Source organism: Lineus longissimus, chromosome 13, assembly GCF_910592395.1.
Source record: "Lineus longissimus chromosome 13, tnLinLong1.2, whole genome shotgun sequence".
In the NCBI taxonomy this organism is placed as follows: domain Eukaryota; kingdom Metazoa; phylum Nemertea; class Pilidiophora; order Heteronemertea; family Lineidae; genus Lineus; species Lineus longissimus.
Genome location: NC_088320.1, coordinates 14,870,300 through 14,884,227, shown reverse-complemented (window position 1 = coordinate 14,884,227; position 13,928 = coordinate 14,870,300). Strand labels below are relative to the sequence as shown.

The following is a 13,928-nucleotide window of genomic DNA, read 5'->3' as shown; positions in this document are numbered from 1 at the left end:
ATCTTAAATATGCAAAACCCAAAACTGTAGCAGCGTCAATCATATCGTTCTACCGAGTCAAATAACGATTAGAGCTATTGGGTGATATGAATAAAGACTAGCAAATGCTTTTATCTAAATCTCCATGTACATTTACACTAGGCCTTTCTGTACAAAACCGGAGTAAAAGCATTTGCTAGTCTTTATTCATATCACCCAATGTTATAAACCTGAATATTTTCGCGCTTAATTTATTTTCGCATTTCGCGATGAAATCGACCATTGCAACGCATCAGATAGTCAGTTTTATTGATATCAGCATGTCTTATTAATAAAATTTAATGCTTTGAAATTGCTAACGGACACAGGTCACACCAGCTGATGTTGTTGAGCCCTTCGGAGTTGGACAAGGCTTACATTGATGGGTGCTGGACTAGCTCTTGAATCTGGGGAGTAGAGACCACCGTTGATTGGATCAAGTGAATGATCGGAGAAGATTAAATCGAAGTCTGTTATCTCTTTGAAAACTCTGCTGCACATACCATATAGGTGATACAAGGAGTCCACATTTGTTGAGTCGCCTCTGGTGTTGGATGGAGGGACACGCTGTTAAAATGGCCGACTAGTTGGATTGCATGTGATCAGCCACCTCGATTGTCATTGGCCAGCATCGATTCGCTGGTCCATCAGACCCCAAGGAGGTGGCGACCCTAGACTTCCAAAAGTCATCGTTCCACAACGTGTCCCTTTTCATAACTGTTAATCTGCACCCTCGTGATATCGACCGTCATGCTACAATTTACCTTTTTCAATTACAATTTACATTTTTCAATTTAGGTAACTTCATTTTGGGATACAAGTTTTCAATACTAATTCAATACTAATTCGTGAATGTACATAAAATAATTTCAAAACTGCCATGCTAGCTGTGTGCAGACAAATGATAGTGGTTTAGTATGCTTTTTTAGAACTTTGAATTTATTTGAAAATGATTCAGATATACTTTATGTCGCTATGCCCTGATGTTTTTGTCAGATGCTTAAAAACTTACAGGTGGATACTCCTGATATATGTTTACTGATGTCTTAAAGGTGTATCTTGTTCCTTTCGACATTGGACATGTAACTCCTTGTGTGCATGCGTCCGGATTAGGGAGGGTGAAAAGTACCCAGACGGACACATTTCCCTTCAATATTCCAACAGCAGTCTTGCTCTGGCTGTCTGAAAATGAATATTAAAAACAATAAAACCGCTGTAGAACATGCGACAAGTTGAAACTGGCAACATTCGTTTTAAGGTCCATCGTAGCCATCATCATTGCGTGACACAATTCGATAACGCATGTACAGTCTTGCTCAAATCGATATCAACACCTATGACTTTCAGGAAAGATTCCACCAAAAAATCACTAGAGTTGTAGAACAGCAAGAACTAAGACTTTCTGGGGTGTTTTCATGTTGATATCTTATCTTGGTTTCGAGCTATCCTGCTTTTTCTGCAAGATGTCAACATGCAATGGATACTAGGCCTATTTCTATTTACCTTTGAAATGTGCCAAAACTTTTACCACCTCAACATGCAGTGTGCCATGTACCACAATATGTAGAGTCATGTGTTAACAAGAAAAGACAAGTTTTAATAGGTTATACCTTTTAGTATTCCAATTATTGCACAACAATTATTCAAACCTCATTCATTGAAGGAGGGACATAATTATCCCATTCATGTGCATACTTTTATTAGGGTTATTGACACCGTTATGAACTGGACAACTGGTCACTTATTACACTTCCACGGCTGTTGAATAGATGTGTTTTAGCACAAATCATAAAGAACACTCTTTGTTAAATCTTGCTGGTTGTGTATAATTATGTTATGTTATGTGGATACAATTGTGTGTGACCAGTTCCTTAGGAGGGTAGCCATGTTCTTAGCTTACAGTGTAGTGAAACAGTTTCAGAAGTCACCACAATGAATTATCCAAGGTTGATATTCAATCACAAAAAGTCTGCTATTTCTGAACTAGTGTAAGATATCAACATGAAAACACACCAGGAAGTCTTCTTATTTGCTGTACTACAACACCATTGCTTTTTTGTGTTTTTTTTCAAGAAATAAAAAAGTATTTTTTGGACCTTTTGTAAATTGGCGATTAAATAATGAAGACAATAATGCACTTAATTGTAATCATCATGATCATACAGACAACACCATTTGCGACAACCTTGTGCAAATCGCATTGAAAACGATTGAATAGTTAAGAAGATATCATAAGTTGTAGGTTTTGAGCTACACTGTTCAGCCAACCTCGTCTACCAGTTGTCATTGCCAGCTCCTAAGTTCGATTACATCGACCTCTGGTAATATCTAAAAATAAAAGCTCTCTGACTAGGTAATAAAAATTTGCATACACATCGATGACGTCACTTGATATCGCACGTAATTCAATCATAAAATAATAAACACCAGGACTTCAATTTTGCCTCGGGATATCGTACAGACCTCAATCCAAGCCTTCCCTGGGTTGCTGTCTCGCTGTCGATATCAGTCATATGTCATCGTGTATAAAAATTTGATTGCGAAAATAAGCTATAAATGACATTAATTTGTCTGTGTACAAGTTTTAGCAGGTGTCAAAATATCATGTCAAAATTCACGACAAGGAATTTATTTGTGTGTGTTTGTAACAGGTATACGGTATCTCCAAAATGCTAAGAAAGGTTCTCAAACTTATAACTAGTTGGTGGGCCTAAAAATGTTTTAAATTTATAGAAACAAAAGTGACACGTGACTGGCAAAGAGACGTGTCATAAGTCATACGATCGCCCATAAGACCGCCGGATTAACCCTTAAACGGTCAAATTTCCCCAGGTAAAATTAAAAAGTTCGGAAGGTAATTTGAAAAAAGAGAAAAATCCTTTCTAATGGTCCTAAAAGGTTATAATGTATATGAAAGTTGGGGAGTTTTGCATGAAAATTCTATTTCTGCAAAGAAAACCCCATATAACCTTGTAAATAAATATTTGACACTTTTCGGCAAAAAAAACTGTCCGCAAAATTTTCATTAATTTTGTCAAATGTAAATTCATAAAAAACAATAATTCAGATGATATTTCTGTAATAAATGTTCATATTCAATTGTATGTAACAGAGAATAAATCGATGTTTCTGTTTTCAGGGCCTATGGCATGGCTTATTTGGATAGGAATTAAAGAGTCCCCAATGTAGATGTTGATGCACAGTGGACCGGCCCCATTTTAGTGGAGGCAGCAAAGATATTCTTAATGGTGAAACGCAATAGAAGATGTGGGCCTTATGGCATTGTGTCGGTGAATAATAGACAACACAGGAATCAACGCGACGTCATCGTGAATAGCACCAATACATAAAAAGGGTGGTGCCAAGAAACCACCCATCGCAGTCGAGGCAAATAGCCGGTGAATTTCTTGATGATGGCGTTTCTACTATACTTACACGAAGTGAACACAACCGTTAGAGTTGCTTTTTCTCCTCGCACAAGAAACCCTTGGCGGCCGCCGGGTGTTGCGATGTCTACTGATTCAACCTTACCAGCCTTTGACCCTGAAATAAACCAGGGAAGGTTTTTGTTAATGTCAATTGATTTCAGGAAGATGTTACGTTATTGCAATAATTCCTACGCAACGTTATCCAAATTGATGACGTGTATGGGTTAAAGAATCGCAATATACTGCAATCAAGCTAAAAATCATAACTTTACATCACACCTAGAGTATTAGAAATGTACTGGCAGACACCATGGCGCCTGTACAAAAGCTAGGTGTAACAGGCCTATGCAAAACAGACGCATCAAAACCGGCTTAATGGCGTCCTCAGAGTAGGCCTATATCATAATCAAAAAGGGAGATAAAAAGTAGGGAGACGACAAAATCCGTGTTTTTGTAATTGTATGCCGAATTATTGGCACTTTTTGCGCTTATTTTTACCATAATTGCCTAAGTTGTGGAGATTATTGCACGGGCTGTGTTGTGTAGCATGTACACCAGAATAGTAGATGTGATAACACGCTCTTGGCTTAAAGTGTTCTATAAAGTGACTTAAAATGCAAAAATATACGGCAGACTGTCCGCTATGGTTACCTCTGTGCACCTGTGTGACTGTCCGCTATGGTTACAGTATGCACTTAGCGGACAGTTATAACTGTACGTGTCCACGTGTAACCAAAGCGGACAGTATGTCTCCTATAACTGCATTTTAAGTCACTTTATGAAACACTTCATGTGATATGAATATAATGTCATTTCACCAAGCTGTTCATATCTGTTTATTGCCATGTTGGCTGTTAATTCCTGGAACTAGCATACACATGTGTAGGCCTATGCCCATGTCTGTACATAGGCCTTCAGTGCAAGGTTGATTCCAAACTCGTTCCTTTCAAATCCTCATGAGTATGGATTGGCCATACGCACCACCATTAAAGGTTAGAAACAATTAAAAGTCCTTCAAAATGAAGTGAATACCGATTCAAAACCTCAGAGGCTGTTCTCTTGAAAGCAAGCAACCGACTCCAACCCTTGAAATTCCTTTTAGATTTCAAGTTCTAGCCAAAATGGTGGTGCCTATGGTCAACCCTTAGGCCCATTGGAAAAGTTTGCCCTAGCAATGACCCTTATTCACGCATTGATAAGGTTTTCGGCAGAGAATAATCAGCTGGTTGGCTTCCTTGCTAGCAAAAAATGCTTTTGTTTCTCATATTAGGGCTAAACATTACATGGCAAGATCAACAAGGTTCCAAATGTACCAAGCATGATGCTACAGTTATCAACTTATCATGTGATAAACAATAGCTGATACTTGATGTATGTAGCTCTTCAATAATCCTTCATTATTTTTGGCATAACCAGAAATGCGTTCCCAGATGATACTTGTACAGAAGAAGCCTCCTCATCCATGAGGTCTTCTGCAGGGTATAATCATTTTTGGGTGCTTGTTTATGTTATCCAGAAGTATTATACTATTAAGGTAGCAGGAAGGGTTGGTCGTTTGTGGTTTCTGAGTCTGAGGGGTTTGGTGTCTGTTGACTGTCTGGTGTCTGAGACTAGACATGGCGCCAGTCTCTCTTAAAGCACAGTCAACAGACATTTGGTCTCAGTATTTGGGTAAGTACAGAATCAAGCCAGCTCAGAGAGCAATGATTGAACGATGCTGTGGACAAGTCCAAGGATACTGCATCAGTCACGACCAACTTCTCATCAGAAAGCGTCACCACCAGCATATTCAATGTTCAGTTCCAACCTGTACCAGTCCAATGCACGCCTGTCATGGTCAGCAGTGGTCAGCTTAGCGCGATATGGAACATTCTTCCGAAACTCAAGCGAGGGAAGTCTGCTCATTAGCATATCTCGCGCACTGCTCCTTCTGGTCAAACATCGTAGTGAAATCGTAATGGAAAACGTCTGGCTTTGCGCCAGACTAATAAGTGAAGAACTAATAGGTAAAGAACTTCTACTTGCGCGAGACTGATGTGATAAAATTATCATTGCAGAGACTCCGGTGACGTACACATATATTTTTTACAATCAAAAATGCCCTCAAAAGACGACATGGAATGATTATTTTATTGATATTTCCTACTATATACCTTCCAATTATCACTTTATACAAATAGATCGGCGTTAGGTCGCATGCTTTTCTTTCCTGGTGACACTATAAAGCAAAATAGTTGCAACCCCGTAAATGCGCTATAAGTCCAATAATAAGTGACGGTGACCCATTATAAATGTTTCGCCAGCTTCGCTTTTTTGCCGCTACGCCCTTGCGTCCAGGTCTGATATAAAGAGGGTTCAATGTTCCTCGGGACCTATTCGAAATATTCGAAGCATTCCCATGATTCTACGTTCTCTCTTCCTGAGCGTCAGGGCATTTCACTCTACCAGCTGCGAAAGGAGCATACGACTGACCCTGGTTATCTACAGGGTGGCCCAGAATTATTTTCCTCGTTACACAATAGAATTCCATTGTGTACCAATTGTGTGGGGAAAAATAATTCTGGGCCACCCTGTAGATGATGATCTTCCCGGATCGAGTCCGATATTGACCCTGCGGTGTTTTTTTGGTCTGCAAATACTTCTTTTTGTCACGATGGACTGACATACGTATACCATCAGGTATTTAATTTCCGATTGAACACAGCTCGGAGGATTAAAATCACTTTCATTGTGTTATGTACCTAAATATTTGAATACTGTTGGTGCAGCCTGTATGCGTGAAGTTCGCCTAATTGATATTGATAACAATTCAGAAATGTATTATGTGTAACCTGGACTGAATAAATACCGCCAGAGCTGTAGTTAACAGACGCATGCAGAAAAAAACTTATCTTCCCTCACTACTCCAATTAAGCTGCCGTTTTTAAAGTGAAGCAAAATTATTTTTTTCACGAAAGTTTGTCAGTGTGATCTTCCGAACACCAAACGTGGCGTCAGGAGAGCTGAACATCATTTTAAAACTTCTGACGACACAAATTTAGTAGGAGTAAGTGTTCCTTGTCTCAATTTGCTTCAGGACAAGTGCTTTAGATACTTAAAGATATGGTGCTTCGTTTCCGGAATCATGAGACCTAAAGGTAATGACTTCTGGGAATGAACATTGAATCAACCTCCGTCTTTACGGTGTTATACTATTGCTGTTACTAACGGTTTAGTAACCTTGGTGCTAACTTTAGACATGTGGATAAAGATTAGAGGTCTAGGATGGGACGGTGGGGTGGGGGAGGGGTGGGGGTGTGTGTGGGGGGGGGGGGGGGGGTGATTACAGTGATGTATGAACCGTTAAGCAATATACACAGAAGAGCTGCCTCCAACAATAATCGTTCGATTTCTGGCGTTGTTCAACATTCAACAAAACCGATATCATGTTCCGTATCACTGAAACAGAATACAACATCGATATTATAAAACAATTTCTCCAGTTGCAAGGGGGATATTTGTTTTCAAAGGTACGCATCTATTGTGATTGAATTGAAACTTTTTGAATAGGTTTGCAGAAATATATATGTTCTCTATTCACACTGTTGTCATTACGTGTTCTATTGACTGATAGGTTGACGAAGAGCGTTATGCTAAGTTTCTATCCATATTCGGTGGTTCTCTGCAGTGGTAGTCCGATTGCTAAAAGGAGTTCGAGTTCACCATCATGGAGATGTTTACGTCGATCAATATCATGAGATAAAGGAGGATATTGTCAATTAATTTCAGCTGATGCACAGACAGTCTCATTGGGTTCGGATGTGAGAAAGTTACAGAGAGTTTTGTTCGAACTGTCCAACAGGAATTGGAAATTTGCCAACGAATAGACGGCTAAGAGAACTTCGTTAGGTGTTAGTGTTGGAACAAAGTTTAATATCTGGCAAATAATGATGCCTTGTTTTCCAAGATAATCAATACATTGATGAAATCATTTCCTTTGGGTTTTCTTTTCTTCAATCGCTCCAGTTTGTCGCCAATATATAAGCCTAAACAGAAATGCTTACCGGACGCCGCATGAAAGTTGGGTATTTCAAGCAACATTGAAAAACCAGTTTGAATAAGTCAGGTCTTTCTCATTCCATTCACCAAATAAATCTGGATCATGACGTCACCTCGACAATGCAGTGATACGCAGCATCAACCAGAAGATTAGTTTATCAATCTTGACTTGAACCGAGAGCTTCTTTATCCAGAGAGCCACCTGTCAAAATGCCTGATGGAAACTACAGCCAAAGCTAGTAGCAATTTTTCTATAAAATTGTGATGATTTGCTCGTAGATTTTAAGGTAAAAACATCTACGATGGTGACAACTGGCGAGGCCACTATTTCAGCACATCCATAAAGCGTGGACTATGTTTGTATCCCACACATCGCTTGATTTGTTTCTATAATTTGGTGTTATTCGCCGTTTATACACAACAGAATGTTACGCATGCAGCATTAACAACCAGAAAATTGGTCTATCGTGTAACCAAGAGCTTCTTTATCCAGGGGTGCAAACTGGTGAACTAGATGTTATAAAAATTAATATTTCATGCACGTAGATTTGACGGTTAAAACCAGCTGCGATGGCGACAACTAACGAGGCCATTCCTTTCACCATATCCAGAGAGAATGGAACATGTTTGTATCCAATATATCCCTTGATTGGTTTCTATGGTTTGGCGGTTTTCACCGTTAATGTACAATTAACATTAATCATAGCAGTAATTGGCTTTCCAGCAAATATACTTGCTATTATTGGTATAGGACATGAGCGGCCATACACATCAACTTCTGTGCTGCTACAAGGTTTAGCAGTAACCGATAGTTTAGTCTTGATTTCGCAAGTATTTGGTGAATCAATGCAGGTCTTGTATTACTATACGGGATTTTGGTTCGAGTATATTTTGTTTCATGCGCACGCATACAGTTATCTCCGCACAATGATTTTCTTTTCAAAGACTGCATCCATCTATACCACTTTTTGTGTTGCCACTGAGCGATTCATTGCAGTCTGCAGGCCACTGTTGGCGGCAGCTTTATGCACAAAGAGGAATGCCTACATTTCGCTATCCGCAATCTGTTTTGGCGCCTTCTTGTATCGAATACCCCTGTTCCTCTCGTACGAGGTGACATTTCGTTACGACCCTTGCTCACGTATGATCCTACCCTGGTGGAAGTACACAGCTTTGTACTATAACTATTACTTCCGCAACACCTACATTAGAGTCATTCATGTCATTATTAATTCATTGATACCAATAACGAGCCTTATAATCTTCACTCGCTTGATATCATTGAGCCTAAATCAGGCGACTACTAGACACCTAACCAAGAAAGACGCAGAGCGAGCCAAACTGATTAAGATGGTTACGCATAGAGTGGTAACAGTGGTGGTGATATTTATTATTCTAGAACTGCCGGGCGGGCTTTCCCAAGTACTTGGATTAATTCAATCATATTCAGGTCTCGATATCGACTCTGATGCCTATTTTGGCGTTCTCGATATTTCCTATTTTTTGAGCAATTTGAACAGTTTTGTTAATTTCTTCCTCTACTGTGCGTTGGGACGACGGTTTAGACAAGCCTTGGGAAAGGTATTCAAATGTAACCAAAACTGATATCTGGTTTGGGAGTAGAATGTCAGAAAACAAATGCTTTTCTCTCACAATTAAGCCATAGCATGTGGTATCTGGACAATAAGAATAAAATAGACCATCATCAATACAATTTTTCCGGTATTAGAAAAATAAAACGTCATAACATCTCTATGAAGGAACACGGCTCCTCAGTGATCTACATGTAAGCAACGCGGCTGTCACAGTGGTATTGATTTTACATCTCCCAGGCGAGATGTCACAAATACGTTGACTAATTCCATCGTCTTCAAGTCTCGATATCGACTAGACCAATTTTGGTATTCTAAATATTTCATAATTTTTGAGCAATTTAAACAGCTTTGTCATGTTTTTCATCTACATGTACTGTGCAACGGGCCGTCGGTTTAGACAGGCATTGGAGAAGGTGTTTGAATGCAACAAAAAATAAATATGGCATTGAAATGTCCGTAAATACCCCCTAGCTCACATCATTAGACCTATATAGCTGCCGGCGTCAAAGCACGTTGATAAATTAGAAGAGAATAATAGAGTTCATTAGGTGGCCTAATTGAAGTGTGAAATGGCTTGTCACCAAAACCGAACAACAGACCGATAATAAAGTAATTTCTCCAGTTGCAAGGTGGATATTTGCTTTTAAAGCTACGCATCTGGTGTGATTGAATCGAAACTTTTTGAATAGGTTTGCAGAAATAATGTTCTCATTTCACACTGTTCTCATCTCGTGTTCCATTGACTGATAGGATGACGAAGAGGGTTATCCTGCGTTTCAATCCATATTCTGTGGTTATCTGCAGTGGTAGTCCGATTGCTAAAAGGAGTTCGAGTTCACCATCATGGAGGTGTTGACGTCGATCATTATTGAATAAGGGGGAAAATTGTGACGTAATTTGAGGTGTTTCACGGAGAGTCTCATTTGGAAACCGATGTGAGAAAATTACAGAGAGTTTTGTTTGGAATAGGAAATTGGCCGACTGGATGAAAAATGAATAGACGGCTGAGAGAACTTCGGTATAAGTAAGTGGTGGTGGTTCAACGCGCTGTTTCCAATGATAATCAACACGTTGATGAAGTCAGAATATATGTATTGTGGTGGTAGGAATCTAGGTAATTCTAAGCTATTTTAACTAAAGCCCTTACAGGCCTTTTTGTCTCAAATTAGCTTAGAAACCCCTAAGAACCAGACACCACAATACATATATTCTATCATTCATTAGATTCACAGTGAAGCGTTGCAATGAAATGGTAAGGGAAATGGTAAGGGAATACTAGAGTTCAATGGGTTAATGTAATCATGACTTACTGTATTCCAACAGAAAGTACACGTCAATAGCTTTTTTCCGTGCATTTTACCTGATATATGATGTTGGCACTGTTCACTGCATGTACATAATTTTACTAGTAAATATATAGAAAATGGCAACAGGATATTTATTAAATACCGAAAGGGCACATAAGATTCCACTTGGTTTGAAAGCTGAGAGGCAGCATCATATCATTACTCATAACCCATCATCTGCTAACCCCAAAGAAACACTGTATGTTAGAATACCTGCATTGCGAGAGAATACATTCTTTGTACCTAAATCTCTTTATCTGTCTGCTGATGTAACCATTTCTGGTGATTCTAAAAATAGTGTTGTAAATAATCTTGGTAGAAACCTGATTTCAAAGATGGTGGTTAAGTGGGGAACAGAGCAGATATTTGACCTTGACGAATACAGTCATTATTCTACATTTAAAGATCTGTGGTTTACAGAAGAAGAAAGAAATGATAGAGTTTTTCAGGGTATTCAGTCAAAAAATCTTAGAGAATTAAGATCAGGAGTCGCTGAAGCTGATGTCACTGGAGAAACAGCTAATGAAAAGACTTTAAAGAAAGTGTTTGACAAGAAGTACAAAATACCATTAGATTTTGAACTATTCCATCATCATGCTCCATTTTACAAGTTTCCAATTCAAGAAGATGTTATCATTGAAATAACTTTAGCACCAAAGGAGGAAATCATAGTCACCACAACCACAGCTAGCATGGGCTACAAACTAGAGAATATTTGTTTTGAATATGATACCGTAACCAACAAAATGATTGCTAGTCAATTGAGTAACAAGTACAATTCTGGATTCTCAATATTTTATGATTGGGTAGACCATTTTAAGACAGTCAATGTTACTGCTAATGAAACACTAATTAATGAGAACATCAACTTTCCAAGAATGTCTATTAAAGGATTATTATTACTATTTGTGTCTGACTATGTAGATGGAGCTAGAGATTCAGAGAAGTTTGAAAACCCTAACATAAGTAAAGTGCAGATCACAATAGAGGGTGTTGCCAATCAGGTGTTCCCAGAAGGAATGAGAATGATGGATCAATGGGAGGAGATCAAGAAACATTTTATGTCTGAAGATTTGAAGAAAACTCATGATTGTAACATGACCATGGAGAAATACTATGGTGATTCTAATCACTATGGTTTATGGTTGGACCTGAGAACTTCTGAAGATAATCGCCTTCACGGATCAGGAAAGAAGCTCCAGAACACAAAAGATGGTATTCAATTATCTATTACAAATAAATCTGGAAAAGGACCATACAAAATGCACATATTCGTGGTTTCTGACGCCCAGGTAAACATCCAGAATTCTCAGATTGCTTCACTCCAGCACTGAGGTGCTGCAAGAACAAAGTTCGCTCCAGCACTGAATACTAGATAAATGAGTTTTACTAGTGATTTTCTAAGTAATTAAATGGATACACCAGGAAAGAAAGATATCATAAATACACTGTATCAAAGTTTACTGTTGGCATCAACAACAATTGGTTACTCTATGTTACTGAAAAGGTTCTTGAGAATCAATATTGGTCCCCCAAGTCAGGCCGACCTAGAGGAAATTCTTAAACTGGGAGGAACTGTAGCTATTAGTAATGGAACATTAGAGTACCTTTACGATCAAGGAATCCTACCCAGAAATATTATGAAGTAAGAATAATTTACTTATTTGATAAAAGCTAAATTTGAAAACGAAAATTTGCTTAAGTAAATGGTTACTGTAATGAACATAGATTCAAGTGACTATCCAGATCAGAGTTCAAGTGATTTAACAGTCAATCTCAAGACTGAAATTCAGGATGCATGTAGCATCACTTTAACTTTTGCAGTAATACCTTGTACATTCTACAACATAAGTGCAGCCAGGGAGAATAACCGAATCAAAGTTAAGGGGTTTGATGTGGCAGAGATTACGCTACCAGATGGTCTCTATGACCTACAGAGCTTTTCAAAAGTATTTGCGGATAAGTTGAAAGAAAATAGTATGAGTAGAGGTGCTGTCAGATTTGACCTTGAAGAACCAACAGGTAAGGCCATCTTACACTTCCTAAAGAGAAAAAATGAGGCGCATTATCAGATCTATTTTATTGGTAAAAGTAATGAATTATTTGGCATGAAATCAGAATGGCCTTACCCTTTAGACAATAAAAGTAAGGATGATGTTGTAAGCGAGAAACCCATCAATTTTAGACCAATTAACCATTTTGTTTTTCACTGTGACATAATCGAATCTAATAGTGTATTAAGTAATGGTGAAGCATCTGATGTGCTAACCACAAGACCAATAAAGGAAGCTAATTTTGGGGATTTAATAGCATACACATTTGAGAAACCAATAGCAATTCCCTGTAAACCAAGATTCAATAAGCTGAATATTCGCTTAACTGATGAAAAAGGTGAAATCATCGATCTTAATGGTCATAATGTACAGTACCAATTGGTATTAACTCGAGCTATGCTCTCAGGGACACATCATTGAAATTAAAATTCATTGGAATTAAATGGCTGGCATTGGCATGTTATTTGGATCTGCAATAATCAATGGATTAGCATTCACTGGATCCGGTTACCTTTTTAAAAAACTAGACAAGAATGGCTATGAGACTGAAGTGAAAAGACATGATTTGGCTCAAGAGCAATTACAAAAAGCTTCAACCGAATGGGAGGAGCATAGGAAAAGTACCATTGACTTCGTTAATCTTGAATTAAAGAGAGAAAGAGACGCTTCTATTGATTTTAACAATACTGATTCAGCACTTACTGTTTACAATCATTTACATCCAGAAAGAACTATTGTACTACCTCAGCGACCACAATTAAGTGATTACTACCAACCTAGTGATGAAATGAAGAAATACGAGTACCTATGGATTATCCTAGGACTTAGTGGTTTAGGGTTAATTATTTATTATTTTACTAGGGTTAGAAAGACTAAGACCACTGATGAGAAGCGGGACTAAGATTTTTGATGGGAAAGAGTAAATCCAAATGGATGTTGTAGTCTAATGATCAGTTTTGATCCTTTTTTCATCTTAAGTTCTTCTATGTAGTACTGTCTTTTCTCCTTAGGAATAACACTGTTTTCTTCTAAGGCATATTTCATGGCTGATTCATCCTTATTAAAAAATAATACTAAAATTCTTATGTTCTCTCTGTAGTCCTTAACAACTGAATTGTACTTCTGAACTAGTAACCAAACAGTGAGATTGTAGTGCCTGCCGGAAAAGGCAAGATTACATAACTCGGACACCTTCTTTTTTGTGTCTCTCAAATTAGCACAGTCATCAATGAGGAATAATGTGTTAGAACCAGCAAAGGTCAGAGTAGCAAACTGAAGCACAAGGTCCAAATTACTGGCCACAGCTTCGGGATTAACTATGTAGACGTTCTTGTCTTGGTAAATCCATTTCCTTTCATATGTCTTATTGTTGAAATATGTTGGACAGAAAATTACTATGTTCTGGAACTTGTGCCGATACTCCTTTTCTAAGAGGTCAAGGGCAAAATA

General features: G+C 38.3%; 1 protein-coding gene across 2 annotated transcripts in view; it reads right to left on the bottom strand.

Moving 5' to 3' along the window:
- The window catches only part of LOC135498016 (NPC intracellular cholesterol transporter 2-like), a 98,129-nt gene that overhangs the window by 64,193 nt on the left and 20,008 nt on the right, over nt 1–13,928 (bottom strand). The window contains exons 2-3 of one of the 2 annotated variants that reach the window (XM_064788130.1): nt 3,454–3,561; nt 1,031–1,200 (exon numbers count right to left, since the gene is read on the bottom strand). The exons of the other annotated variant lie outside the window; for it this stretch is intronic. Of the exons in view, the coding sequence (XP_064644200.1) occupies nt 1,031–1,200; nt 3,454–3,561 (278 nt within the window). The remainder of the gene's footprint in view (nt 1–1,030; nt 1,201–3,453; nt 3,562–13,928) is intronic. 2 annotated transcript variants of the gene reach the window in all.